We start from the raw sequence: 13,015 nt of genomic DNA, 5'->3' as shown, positions 1-13,015 counted from the left end.
TTATTTTCACTACATACTATACTATGATATTTTTATGACATATTATACTATGACATTTTTATGATACTTTAATGACAGACTATATTATGACATTTTTATGACATTCTATACTATGACCTTTTTATTTATTTTCACTACATACTATACTATGACATTTTTATGAAAGACTATACTAGGACATTTTTTTATACTTTCATGACATTTTTTATGATATTTTTAAGACATACTATACTATGACATTTTTATGAAATACTGTACTATGACCTTTTTATTACATACTATATTATGATATTTTTATGACATTCTATAGTATTAGTACTTTTAGTGCAGTATGCATACTTTAGTAATAATACTCACACTGTAGGATTAGTACTTTATAGTATGAGTACTAATACTAGAGTGTTTTAATATAAAATATTTATATTTATTATTTATAATATAAAATGATAAACCCTTGGTTAAGTTTTAAAAGTAGTATCTTTACTCTGCAGTATTAGTACTTCTATTGAAGTAGATGATCTCAGGTTTTCCTCCAGTACTGGTTTAACTGGTTCTGGATTGTGTGTGGAACAGAGGCCTGTACTACAAAAGTAAGTTTAACAAACCCATAACTTGTAGTTATCCGGTTTAACTGAACTTAATATTGACCATCCTGATAACCTGTACTACGAAGCTGGTTATCAACTGGTTCAGTTAACTCTGGTTTATCTGTCCAGGTATGAGCACGCTCACATGAAAGAGGCAGGGTTTTTAATTATAATCAACATCGTCAGAACCATGGGTAAAGTCCTTAATATGATCTGAGAAGACATGCCAACACCTGCAGGTAAGTTCAGTTAAAGTGATGTCATAAAGTGAAAGCCAATGAGGTGAAATGTAAACAATATGATCACACTTGCTGGTCTGGAACAAACAAAACAAAATGATTCCACTGATTTATATGAATATCTACTAATCGTTATTATTGATCGCCTGTGAACTCTTTTATTTCCATCAGGCTCCCGTAGAAATGATGACTCAGTGTTTCCAGTGACCTGATTGGTCAGTGGTTTGGCTGTACGGAGCAGGTTAGGAGTTCAGCACCAGTTACCATGGTGATTTACCTGGCCACAAGTGGACCACCAGTGTCGGACTTAAAACCAAGAGTTAAACCTGAAGTTACCTGATGACCTCAAACCCTGCTTCATAGTACAGACCTCAGGACTCTGATGTACTGGTGTGGTCTCTGATTGGTTCTTCTGATGAAGTTTAGAAAACACAAACTGTTTTCACAGTCAATAAATGTATTTATTAATTTCTACTTTTACACATGAAAATAAACATTTAACAGATGAAAACAAAGATGAGCTGGAAACTGAGGAATGGGACATCAATCAAATATCAATAATCAATCAGCTCTGACTGAAGGTTTCATGTTTCTGATAAAACACAAAAAAAATTAAAAAATAAAATTCAGCAGCAAAAAACATCCGATAATGTCACTGATGATGTCACTGGAAATATGTTGTCCAACAGCAGCAAATGTGTGTGGTGATGTCAGAGTGATGTCAAATGTAGAGGGGGTGGTACTGGCGATGGGTGAGTCTCTTCCTGCAGTTAGGACAGGTGTGTGATGATGTCAGAGCGTCTCTCAGACACTGACTGCAAAATACGTGACCACATTTAGTGGATACAACCAATCGGCCGCTGTCGACGATCTGTGGGGGAAATAACAACCAATCAGAGGGAAGAATACTACCTGCTGTTCAAACCAGCCAATCAGAACACAGGATTCTACCTGCTTTTCAGGTATCAATTAGTCTCACCTCAGAGTACGAGTCCAAACAAACGGGACAGCTGATCGTCCCCGGAGTTGACCTGGATCACAGAGAGAGAGGGAGAGAGAGAGGGAGGGAGAGAGGGAGGGAGAGAGACAGAGAGAGATTGTCAGCAGGGATCGGTCTATTACCTGGTTCTAATCTAGAGATAATGTAATGATGGATCCATCTAATACCTGGAAGTGTGAACAGAGGACACTATGGCAGCGTTTAGGACAGGAGACGTGTCCTCATCTTCATCACTGCTGACGATGTAGCTCTCACCTGTGGGGACTCTTCTGTTCTGAGGACCTGATGGAGGACACCCAGACAAATGTTAGACTGTCCCTTTAATTAAACCTTAAAACAACATGTTGTCTGTCGAGTTTTTTACCTTCATCCAGCAGCTGGATACAGCAGCCGAGAAACAAGAGAAGAAGAATCAATGTTTACATCAACAAAGTCAACTGTTACAACTCTGAGCACACAGATACTGACTGACTGATCCACTGACTGACTGACTGATCAACTGACTAATTCACTGACTGATCACCTGACTGACTGACTGACTGATCACCTGATTGAGTGAGCCACTCACTGACTGACTGACTGACTGATCCACTGACTGGTCATCTGAGTGACTGGTCACCTGAGTGACTGATCACCTGACTTACTGACTGGTCATCTGACTGACTGATCACCTGAGTGATCCACTCACTGACTGATCAACTGACTGACTGAGTGATCCACTGACTGACTGACTGGTCACCTGACTGACTGAGTGATCCAATGACTGACTGACTGACTGACTGACTGACTGAGGTTAAGATTAGGACTGACTGATGAATGTTGTTACCAGCACTGAGTCGTTGTTTGTGAGGTCGACCACAGCAGCTTCTGATCCTTCACAGGTCAAATCAACCACCTCCTCCACAACTGAACACATAACAATATATACGTCACTTGTTGATTTTATGTGCGACTACATTATTTTCAGTTTTCTGATGTATGTCATTATTGATTATTGGTTTATTGTCCTGACAACACTAATCAATAAGAGTACTGATCTGTACTAACTGTCCTCAGTGTTGTCCATCACATCAATGGTCTCTGTGGGGGGGGCAAGGTCACCATCAGCCATCCTGCTAACGTTAGCCATCCTGTCAGCTGTACTTCTAACTGTCCTGCCAGCCGTCCTGCCAGCCGTCCTGCTAGCCACTCTGTTAGCGTTAGCTGCTCTGCTGTTCTTGCTGCTAGGTCTGGAAACCAGAGGACTTCCTGCGGTCCTCCTCCTCCTATGAGCCTGAAAACACACACACACACACACACACACACACACACACACACACACACACACACACACACACACACACACACACACACACACACACACACACACACACACACACACACACACACACACACACACACACACACACACACACACACGACATCACAGCTGAGGGTGGGGCTTGATCCATCTGAACAGGTACCCTGGAGTCGTGTTGGTCCGGTGTGTGTCTAAAACTGTGATGTAATTAAATCAAAAGGCTCTGATCCCTCCAACAGTTAAGGTGCATGTTAAATAATCAGTACAGATTGATACATCAATGAAGGTGATTTCATGGCCATTGATGGGTTACCTGGTTAACTGGTGATCTATGTAGAATTGAAGACTGATAAAATAAAATGCAGCACCAACTTTGTTTTTAAAACATAAAAGTATTAATAAGAGCCATCACCTGTACTGATTAGTCAATTCAGATAAATGATGAAGTGATGACTGGATGAACAGATGAAGTGATGAAGTGATGAATGAATGTTCAGGTGCTGCAAATCGAACTACAAACTGTCAGAGAAGAAGAGGAATTCATCTTACAGAGCTGCTCATATCATCAGAGGCACCAAGGACTGACGACCAAGGACTGAGGACCCTGAGGACAGGAAACAGAGACAGACTGGGTTAATAAAAGACTCACCATTCACCATTTTAACCTCATCAGATTAAACCAGATTAATTCAGATTTGACTTTCACAGAAACACACAGAACATTAACGACTAAAGAAAGTTACCATTGGTTACTTTCAGTAACCCTCAGTTACCATCACTTAGCTTCAGTCACCGTCACTTAGCTTCAGTTACCATCAGGTAGCTTAAGTCACCATCAGTTAGATTCAGTTACCATTAGTTAGCTTCAGTCACCGTCAGTTAGCTTCAGTCACCATCAGTTAGCTTCAGTTACCATTAGGTATCTTAAGTCACCATCACTTAGCTTCAGTCACCATCACTTAGCTTAAGTCACCATCAGTTAGCTTCAGTCACCATCAGTTAGCTTCAGTCACCATCAGGTATCTTAAGTCACCATCAGTTAGATTCAGTTACCATTAGTTAGCTTCAGTCACCGTCAGTTAGCTTCAGTCACCATCAGTTAGCTTCAGTTACCATCAGGTATCTTAAGTCACCATCACTTAGCTTCAGTCACCATCAGTTAGATTCAGTCACCATCAGTTAGCTTCAGTCACCATCAGTTAGCTTAAGTCACCATCAGTTAGATTCAGTTACCATTAGTTAGCTTCAGTCACCGTCAGTTAGCTTCAGTCACCATCAGTTAGCTTCAGTTACCATCAGGTATCTTAAGTCACCATCACTTAGCTTCAGTCACCATCAGTTAGATTCAGTCACCATTAGTTAGCTTCAGTTACCATCACTTAGCTTCAGTCACCATCAGTTAGCTTCAGTTACCATCAGTTAGCTTCAGTTACCATCACTTAGCTTCAGTCACCGTCAGTTAGCTTAAGTCACCGTCAGTTAGCTTCAGTTACCATCAGGTATCTTAAGTCACCATCACTTAGCTTAAGTCACCGTCAGTTAGCTTCAGTTACCATCAGGTATCTTAAGTCACCATCACTTAGCTTCAGTCACCATCACTTAGCTTAAGTCACCATCAGTTAGCTTCAGTCACCATCAGTTAGCTTCAGTTACCATCACTTAGCTTCAGTCACCATCAGTTAGCTTCAGTTACCATCACTTAGCTTCAGTCACCGTCAGTTAGCTTAAGTCACCGTCAGTTAGCTTCAGTTACCATCAGGTATCTTAAGTCACCATCACTTAACTTCAGTCACCATCACTTAGCTTCAGTCACCATCAGTTAGCTTCAGTTACCATTAGTTAGCTTTAGTTGGCATCAAATAGCTCCAGTTAGCTTCAGTCTAATCCTCCTGACACTTAACACTTCATTAATTCAGTGTTTAAATAAAACCTGATGATGTTAGCCTCCGTTAGCTAGCAGCAGCTGTAGCAGGTACATAAAAGCAGGTGTTGTGATAAAATATTTTGCCTTTTACAAACTGTTTCCTGTTGCGCTGCTATCTTAACGTTTGGTTACGTTGTATAATAGGTGTACTGCGGGCTACGCGTCAGGTACAAGTGACAGGTAAGAGGTGACAGGTGGGGTTACTTCTGTGATCAAGTGGTTCAAGACTCAGAGTTTGGAAGAAAACAGATTTTGACATTTAGCAGTTAGCTTCTTAACCTCACCGTCAGTGTATTCCCTGTCCCGTTAGCAGGTAACAGGTGGCGGGTATGGTTCCGCGGCAATTTTAAGGTGTGTAGTTCTAAACATCAGAACCTCAGAATAACGAATATTTGACCAATTTATTCCCGCCGAACATCTGATGCTAACGTTAGCTGCTACCACCGCCTGCTTCCGGAGATTCTTCTTCTCTGACTGAAGTTGATAACAGCGTTGGAGGAGCTTCAGCGCCCCCTGCCGTCTCTGAGTGAAGCACAGATTCAAATGTGTGGTCACAGTCCGCAGCAGATCAGTTCAATAATTTTTGATAATGTGTTTTTAATACACATCATTAATGCCTCATGTTTTAATAAATCTCATTAATGTATCTGGGTTTTAATAAAGATAAATAAATGCATGTTATGTTACTGTTAAAGTTAAGTATTGAGGTGTCTCCTCAGTAAAAGAACACAATCAGTTTGAATTATGATTATCAGTTATTGAGCCGTGATTAAACAGGACATTTAACCTGCAGAGGTTCACGTTTTCTCTGACATGAACATGATGTACCTGTACCTGGATCGGGTGTCACATTAGAAGAACAAAGAGACACATGATCAGCACTCTGTGAAACCCCACCCACATAAAGTCTACCTGTACACGTGAAATCTCAAAGCGTCAAAGGGGAGAAGAAACACGGAGATTACTTCGGCAGTGATGGATAAAATCAGGACGTGGTTCAATAAACCAAAGAAGGTAAAAACTTTTAACTTTTATTTTATTGTTATTATTATTGGTGTATATTTATATCATTATAACTGCCCTTTGCTTAAAGGGACAGTTCATCATATTAATATTAGCTTATATTCATTTATTGAGAGCAACAAATTGATGGTGCAATCAACAGCAGGATCAACCTAGTAACTAAACCTGTAGAAAATCCTCAGGTCCCATTCATCAACCCATACATCTCTGACCCATCACACCCACCAGATCAGGGTGAACTGTGTGTGTCTAAATGTGTCTAAAACAAATTCCCTTGGGGAATCATTCTCTATGAACAATGACTGAACAGCCACAGATGAAAAATAAACAGACGAAACACGCCAAGAATAAATAACTAAACAATAAATAAGATAACAGTAAATCTTTCACTGCTGAAATTAGAATCAATAAAAACTAGAAACAGGAAAAACAGTGAAGGATTTAAAGAGAAGAAAATAAGACTCAAATATAAAAACAGCGGATCAGACTTATTCTGATAACTTACTACAGGTGTACTTTGTGAGGCACACCTCTAGAGTCTAATGTAACATCCCAGCTTAGCTCAGAGTTAAAGCTGCTGTGGTTTCTAATGTTTACACCTGAAGGGACAGAACACCTGATCATAACTCAGTCCACTACATCAACTCACTGATAAAACAACAAACTCAATCAATCACCTGCAGAAACATTAGAACAGTCCACTTTATGAAGAACAGGTGGGTAAGACTGTATACAGGTGTAGGTGTAGTGACTTTTCTGTCCCTCCTCAGCTCCTATATCTCTCTCAGTTTGTGTCCTCTGGCAGTTTAACAGAGTTTGAATAGAAAGTTAGAAATCTTAAACCTGGGACTGAGAGACACTTAAGGTCCAACATGTGAGTCCACATGTTGAAGAAACATGAGACCCAAGACCTGAAACTCAAATCTGAGGACACAGATTCAGTTTCTACAGAGGACAGTCTTTGTTAGATTCTCAGATTATGTTCAGATCTGATGTTTGTTTGCAGTGAATCAGACTGATGTTAAACCTGCTCATAATAAATATGTTGTACCATTTCCTAATAAGTCACCATTTAAAAAAGATAACCTTTTATTAATCAGACAGATTGATGAAATTTTAAAACTCCTTACCAAGGGCAGCCAAGAGGCTAACCTGGTAGACCACATACCACAGACTTAGTCCACAGGGCCCGGGTTCGAGTCTGACCCGTGGCCCTTAACAATAACCCTAACCCTAACCATGAATGGCATTCAAGCAGTTCATTCATTTTTACCTTAAAATAAACAATTTTAAGGTTTAAACTATACAGAAAATTCATGATTACAATTTTAACACATTACCGTCTTTTATCTTTGCAACCTCTCAATAATAAAATACCTTAAATACAGCATCATTACTAGGTGAATGAATGTGATTTCAAAGCAAAGGTTAGATCATACTAATAGTAAGCAGTAGTACTAACAGTGGTAGTAGTGCTAACAGTGCTGGCAGTAGTACTAACATTAGTACTATACCTTTTTTGTCATACTCCAACAGGAACTAAAAAATCAGCTGAGTCAACCTTTGACCTCAGAGGTCTGTCATCATGTCCCGGTCGTTACGGAGATCCTGAGCACCCCACAGCAGCAGGACACTCTGGTATTGGGCACCAGGTGATGATGTAATCGAACCATTAACACTGTTGTAAAACTATTAAAACTTTATTAGTCACTGCATTAATAGACCTTTCAATCATTCTGACAGGAACAACAATGTCTTATCAAGTGGCTTTATTTTTGGTGGTGGGTGGGCCATTTTAACAAGATTTAAAGTAATTAAATTTTGCTGAAAATATTCATCAAGCCACAACTCATTAAACTTATGAAGACAAATTATTTTAAATGATTTTTCTAAAATAAAAATGCCATTAAATTTTATTGAAGGTCATGTACCTGTAAATTCAACATTTTCAGGAGACGTTGGAATGAATTTTATCTCAAACTGAGAAGTTTCAGAGAAAACATGAAGTCAGCAAGAAACATTTCGAGTTTTACTTCCAGCTCATTTCAGATGACAAACATTATCAATCATTTGAAGCATTAAAATTTCAATCATCAGGGCGTCGAGTGGTGCAGTGGGTTGAACAGGCGCCCCGGTTTGAATCCCGCATCCGGTGGCCCTTTACTGCATGTCATTCCCCCTCTCTGCCTGCCCATTTCCTGTCTCTCTCCACTGTGCTATCCAATAAAGGCATAAAAAGCCCAAATTCTTTTTTTAAATCATCAAAAAACAAAAACAGACATTAAAATACAGAGAAAAATGTAGTTCATTCACTTTGCCCAAGGATGTCAGACTGTAGTGCTCAACAGTGGCTTAGAAATAAATAACAGAACATCCATATGTGTATGTAACTGAACATTGAAGAGTTGTGTGATTGTTTTTGGTTCTACTGGTTCTACTGGTCATACCCTTTCTTGTGTTTCTGTTGCAGAGATCTGGATGGAGGAATTATCAGTCACACAGGGACGGATGGATCTGATCCAGATCTTAGCCTGCCCACCAGACTGGGCATGCTCAGGTGAGACAGACAGGTAGAGAGACAGACAGGTAAACAAACAGAAAAGTAAACAGTCTCAATCTGTGACAGGACTTGCTGAGAACACAGACTCTGGTTATACAAGGATGGAAGGAGTCATAGGTAAGATAATGGTCCTGGTACCCCAGACTCCAACAGTGCCCCCCGGAAGACGTCCCAGGGGAAATCTTCTCCAAGTCCACTCATATAGACTGGATGGTCAAACTCCAATGACTCCCCCAGGATCCCTGCATGGGTAAAAAGCTGATCCAGGACCAGAAATAAAATCCACATTAGTCCTCCTGAATCTGATGCCGAATCATCAACTGATGATCTTTCTAGCCACAACTCTGGGCATCCACCTCCACAATGGAGGATCTGATCATGACATCATATTGTCAAAATTCACTAGGATGCAGCAGAAATCCAATACCAGCACAGAAGTCCAATCAAAACACACCATTCAGGTTCAGATCGGACTGTTCATGTGAGCCTTGAAGTCCAGGGTCTTAACTACAGAGTCCTGAGGCCTAACCCTCTCCAGGACTCTACCCAGAGACTTCAGCTGCAGCTCAACACAGTTATGTTTTTTTAAACCAACAAACTTCACTTCCCACCATCCTTTCAAAATAAGTATATTCTTTCACGGCACCTGTTCACCTGAAATGCATGGAATCTGATCCAGAAAGGTCTCTCATACCAGAGGGGAGTTGACCCTAACCCCAACGATCTTGGTGAGACTCATGGAACCTGACTTGGCCTATCAAGCCAATGAAGCCGGCCACTAGATACTGTAGAGCACCTGCTGTCTGCTGGTCAAAAGTAAGTTAGGTCGGGTTAGAGGTCTCCTGTCAGAGGGTTCAATAGATTTGTGACAACCATTGCAGAACCTAAACATTTAATATTGGGCTTTCCAGAGGAAGGATCACCCAGCCTTTTTGCACATTTTACTGTGTTCTGATAAGAGCTAGTAATTTTTGTGATTGTTTATTTTCAGGGAACTTCTTCAGGGAGAGGAAGAACATCTCAGAACAACACGGTCAGTCTGCAGACCTCAGCCCTCCGCTCCACCTCCTGTCTGGAGGTCACTGTTCCTGGTAGAACAGGTGACAGGTGAGTCGACCCTGATTCACCGGAATGTCCCAGAGGCCACCGACACTCAGAGTCCTGGTCCAGACTATGATCCCAGATCTGACTCAGGCAGTCTGACACCCGACACCTATGACATCATCAGCCTCAGACCCAAAGGGGGAGGAACCTCAAACACATCAGCGTCCTCTCATGTACTTCCTGTCCGACCTTTCCTAAAGACAAGAGACGACTTCTTCCTCCCCTCCTCCCCTCATCAAGGGGCAAGGGGGAGAAGGCTTCCTTGTTCCATGCCCTGCTCCCCCCTACTGCGGGGGGGACGCTGGAGGTCCTATCCTTCTTCCCCCGCTTCCCCCTCTCCCTCCTCAGGTCTGTCCAGGCTCTGCGTAGAAGCAGCTCTGCAAAGAAGCAAAAACAACCAACAGGTTAAACCCAATTCACCTCTATCTACACCGCACTCCGCTACTCCATGGTCCCCACAGGTGAGGGAGGAGGAGGGGCAGGAGGGGGAAGGGAGCAGTAGTAGGGAGACAGGTGAGGAGGCTGAGGAGGAATGGAGTGATAAAGAGGAAGAAGAAGAAAACCAGGTGAGCACGGTGAACACTGTCGGGATCAGACTGTCGAACATCTTCAACTTCAGATCAACTGACCAACTGCAGTGGGAGGAGGAGGGGAAGGAGGAAGGGCATGAGGAAGATTCAGACCTGTGGTGTTTGGAATCTGTGAACTCGAGGTACTGTCTGCAGATGCCCTGCACTTGTTTCAGGTATGAAATGTCATTCATTCATAAGATATAAGACACTTTATTTGTCACTGTAGGCTTACAAGCTGTTCCTCAGTCTGTTAGTTCGGGCTTTGATGGTTCTGCATCTCTTCCTCGATGGCAAAGGGACAAACTGTGATGTGATGATGTGAGTCTGATTGGGTGTGTTGGGTCCTTGCTGATGTTTTTTGGAGTAGGCAGCTAGTATACATAGTGTCCAGGTTTGGGAGCCCATTTCCCACAATCCTCTGTGCTATTTGCACCGTTTGCTGGCATACCACACTGTGGTGCAGTGGCAGAGGATACTCTCTGCGGTGCTCCTGGAAAGGTTTAGAGGTTTCTGGTACAACTTCACAGAGAGAGGAAAACTCTTAAGAGGTCAAACAGCAACACTTGCAGTAAACAGAATGAGTTTATTAGACTGATGTGTTTTGGCTTGTGGCCTTCATCAGGGTCAGTGCATTGGTCTAATAAAGTCTTGACCTCCTGTAAAGGTTTACCAGAAGCTGAGAGTTTAGCCTGTTTGAGTCTCTTAAGGGAGAAAAGCCCCTGTTGAGCTCCACTAGGTGGGAGGTGTTCAGGGACCATATGAGGTCTTTTCTTATGTGGATTCCCAGGAGTTTGCGTGGAGAGGGGGATGTGCAGTCTTCCTGGTTCTCCTAAAATTTTAATTTATTTAACCTTGAATGGTCTGAATGTTATTGATTCTAATCTGAAGAATCAGTTTGACTTTGTGCTGCTGATGACACATTGTCAGCTGCTGAACTTTCTGACAGAGCAAAACAAGTAAACGTAACAGACATTTCTGGGCGTTGATTATGGTAATGAGCACATCTCAAACAGGCAGAGTTCATACAGTTGGGTATGACTGTGAACACCGAGAAAAAAAACTGAGTTTAAGGGTATAATACAAACATGTTTTTGCATTAGGTCCAAAGACTTAACAAAGTTGACATACCTTTGTCCTACCCTCAGGTGTCCCAGTGCTCCTCCATATGAAACTATAGTTTTCTCAGCTGGAGACGTTCAGACAGTTTCTTCATTCAGCTCTGAAGATGAGAGACACAGCAAGAGATTGACTCAGCTGAGGACAGACGTCCAGAGGACAAGGGAGGACAGTGAGCAGAGTTTACAACTGAGTACCAGCCCCTGTCTTTACCCCAGTCTGAGTCTGTGGAGGATTACAGGAGACATTCAGGTGAGATGACTTTTCATCGTTTGTTCACCTGAGACGTGGCTCAGAGTCAGAGCGAACCTCAAACATTTGATTCAACATGTCAGCAAACTCGTCGTCTCTGATGGCGTCACATTTCTGACATTACGTCAATAGACAAACTGAGACTTCAAACCCTTTCAGGTCTCAGACCTTCACAATAAACCTCTTCAGCTCCTCTAACTCCAACCCTTCCATTGTTTAAATAGTTTCTCAACCCGTTTACACTTGAACTGGCACCAACTACACCTGGAAACACTTTTCAGTCTTTTCACATAAACTTTCACCTCAGCTTTGCTCACTCTCCACCATTTTAACTGCCACTTTCTGTCAGTATTTGAACTATTTCAAAAACGAAGATTTAATCTTTTCCACTTTAAAATAAAGTTCTTAGTTGTTTTAATTATTAAATTGTTTTCAGACTGAACACAACAGGAAACAGGGAATAAACTCCTATGGCTCCGACAACCCCAACAAGTCGTGTTCCCATAGCAGCAACACTGATGATCACCTGCAGCAGTTAATCGCAGGTGAGTAGAAAACTGTGATTTTGATTTAAATATTTCAACCCATGACAGAATATTTTTGTTCTCACCTGTCTGCACCAGGTAATGTTCTGAAAAAAATGATTTGATTTGATCACCTGCAGTAATAATACAGGTGAGAGTCTCACACCTACCAGACAGGAAAATCTTCATTTACCTGAGTCTGTCCTGAGTTCAGGAGTTCAGGTGAGCTGCAGGTGAAGTGAGTCATGTTGTAAACTGTTGTGTTTTTTTGTCTTTCGGCAGCTTGTCCTGTTGAGTCCTGCAGCTGCTGTTCAGACAAATTCAGCATTATCAAACATCACTGCAGAAACTGTGACCAGGTGAACACTCACCTGTGGTCATGTGAAAACTGACCGGTGACCAGGTGAATACTGATCAGTGACCAGGTGAATACTAACTTGTCCTGAAGTAAAAACAGTACAGGTGTATATGATTTACCTGTCCTGTGTTTCAGGTGTCCTGCTATGTTAGCGATTGATTATTAGTGGTTGAACTTTATCAATAAAAATCTGATTTGACTGTTTTTGATCAGTAATCAATATGTAAATGTTTATCAATAATAAGCATCTGATGGAAGATATCATTGGTTTCCACTGACTCATCTCAGCTGATATTTTAATTAACAACACATTGACGACTCAACAGATCAGTTCAGGTTTATGAGAAACATCAACAACTTGTCTGTGGTTGTTTTCTGTCAATAAAGTTTGATCAAACTAAAAAAAGTGTCCTGATGAAAGTTTCTGTTCAATAAATAATTGAAGACGATTTCCTC

General features: G+C 41.4%; 2 protein-coding genes across 4 annotated transcripts; one reads left to right on the top strand and one right to left on the bottom strand.

Moving 5' to 3' along the window:
* Positions 1-733: 733 nt before the first annotated feature.
* rnf4 (ring finger protein 4) lies at positions 734-5,514 on the bottom strand. 3 transcript variants are annotated; one of them, XM_056382054.1, is made up of 8 exons: positions 5,335-5,514; positions 3,676-3,730; positions 2,874-3,099; positions 2,653-2,732; positions 2,191-2,203; positions 1,994-2,108; positions 1,806-1,857; positions 734-1,697 (listed from the first exon to the last, which is right to left on the bottom strand). In XM_056382054.1, exons 2-8 carry the CDS (start codon positions 3,685-3,687, stop codon positions 1,548-1,550), a joined length of 648 nt encoding a protein of 215 aa, XP_056238029.1. In that variant the 5' UTR covers positions 3,688-3,730; positions 5,335-5,514; the 3' UTR covers positions 734-1,547. The 3 variants fall into 3 exon arrangements, with proteins under 3 accessions (XP_056238029.1, XP_056238030.1, XP_056238032.1); XM_056382055.1 differs by lacking the exon at positions 5,335-5,514 and adding an exon at positions 4,960-5,254; XM_056382057.1 differs by lacking the exon at positions 5,335-5,514 and having other exon boundaries at positions 3,539-3,679.
* Positions 5,515-5,943: 429 nt separating this feature from the next.
* On the top strand, positions 5,944-12,938 carry LOC130173443 (uncharacterized). Its single transcript, XM_056382722.1, has 7 exons — positions 5,944-6,064; positions 7,610-7,725; positions 8,544-8,630; positions 9,625-10,482; positions 11,455-11,677; positions 12,114-12,222; positions 12,484-12,938. The coding sequence occupies exons 1-7, from the start codon at positions 6,026-6,028 to the stop codon at positions 12,591-12,593; spliced, it is 1,542 nt and encodes a 513-aa protein (XP_056238697.1). The 5' UTR covers positions 5,944-6,025; the 3' UTR covers positions 12,594-12,938.
* Positions 12,939-13,015: the final 77 nt, after the last annotated feature.

The sequence above is a fragment of the Seriola aureovittata genome, chromosome 8, assembly GCF_021018895.1.
Source record: "Seriola aureovittata isolate HTS-2021-v1 ecotype China chromosome 8, ASM2101889v1, whole genome shotgun sequence".
In the NCBI taxonomy this organism is placed as follows: Eukaryota; Metazoa; Chordata; class Actinopteri; order Carangiformes; family Carangidae; genus Seriola; species Seriola aureovittata.
The sequence above is the reverse complement of the archived record's forward strand: the minus strand, read 5'-3'. Positions and strand labels throughout refer to the sequence as shown.

Bases quoted from the DNA above. Each gene is read 5' to 3' on its own strand.
- rnf4 (XM_056382054.1), bottom strand. The intron at 2,733-2,873 runs GTTAGTACAGAT...TTATGTGTTCAG, and splicing joins GATGGACAACACTGAGGACA to TTGTGGAGGAGGTGGTTGAT. The intron at 1,858-1,993 runs GTATTAGATGGA...TCTGTGATCCAG, and splicing joins TCCTCTGTTCACACTTCCAG to GTCAACTCCGGGGACGATCA.
- LOC130173443 (XM_056382722.1), top strand. From the start codon at position 6,026: ATGGATAAAATCAGGACGTGGTTCAATAAACCAAAGAAG. The intron at 8,631-9,624 runs GTGAGACAGACA...GTTTATTTTCAG, and splicing joins ACCAGACTGGGCATGCTCAG to GGAACTTCTTCAGGGAGAGG. The intron at 11,678-12,113 runs GTGAGATGACTT...AATTGTTTTCAG, and splicing joins GGATTACAGGAGACATTCAG to ACTGAACACAACAGGAAACA.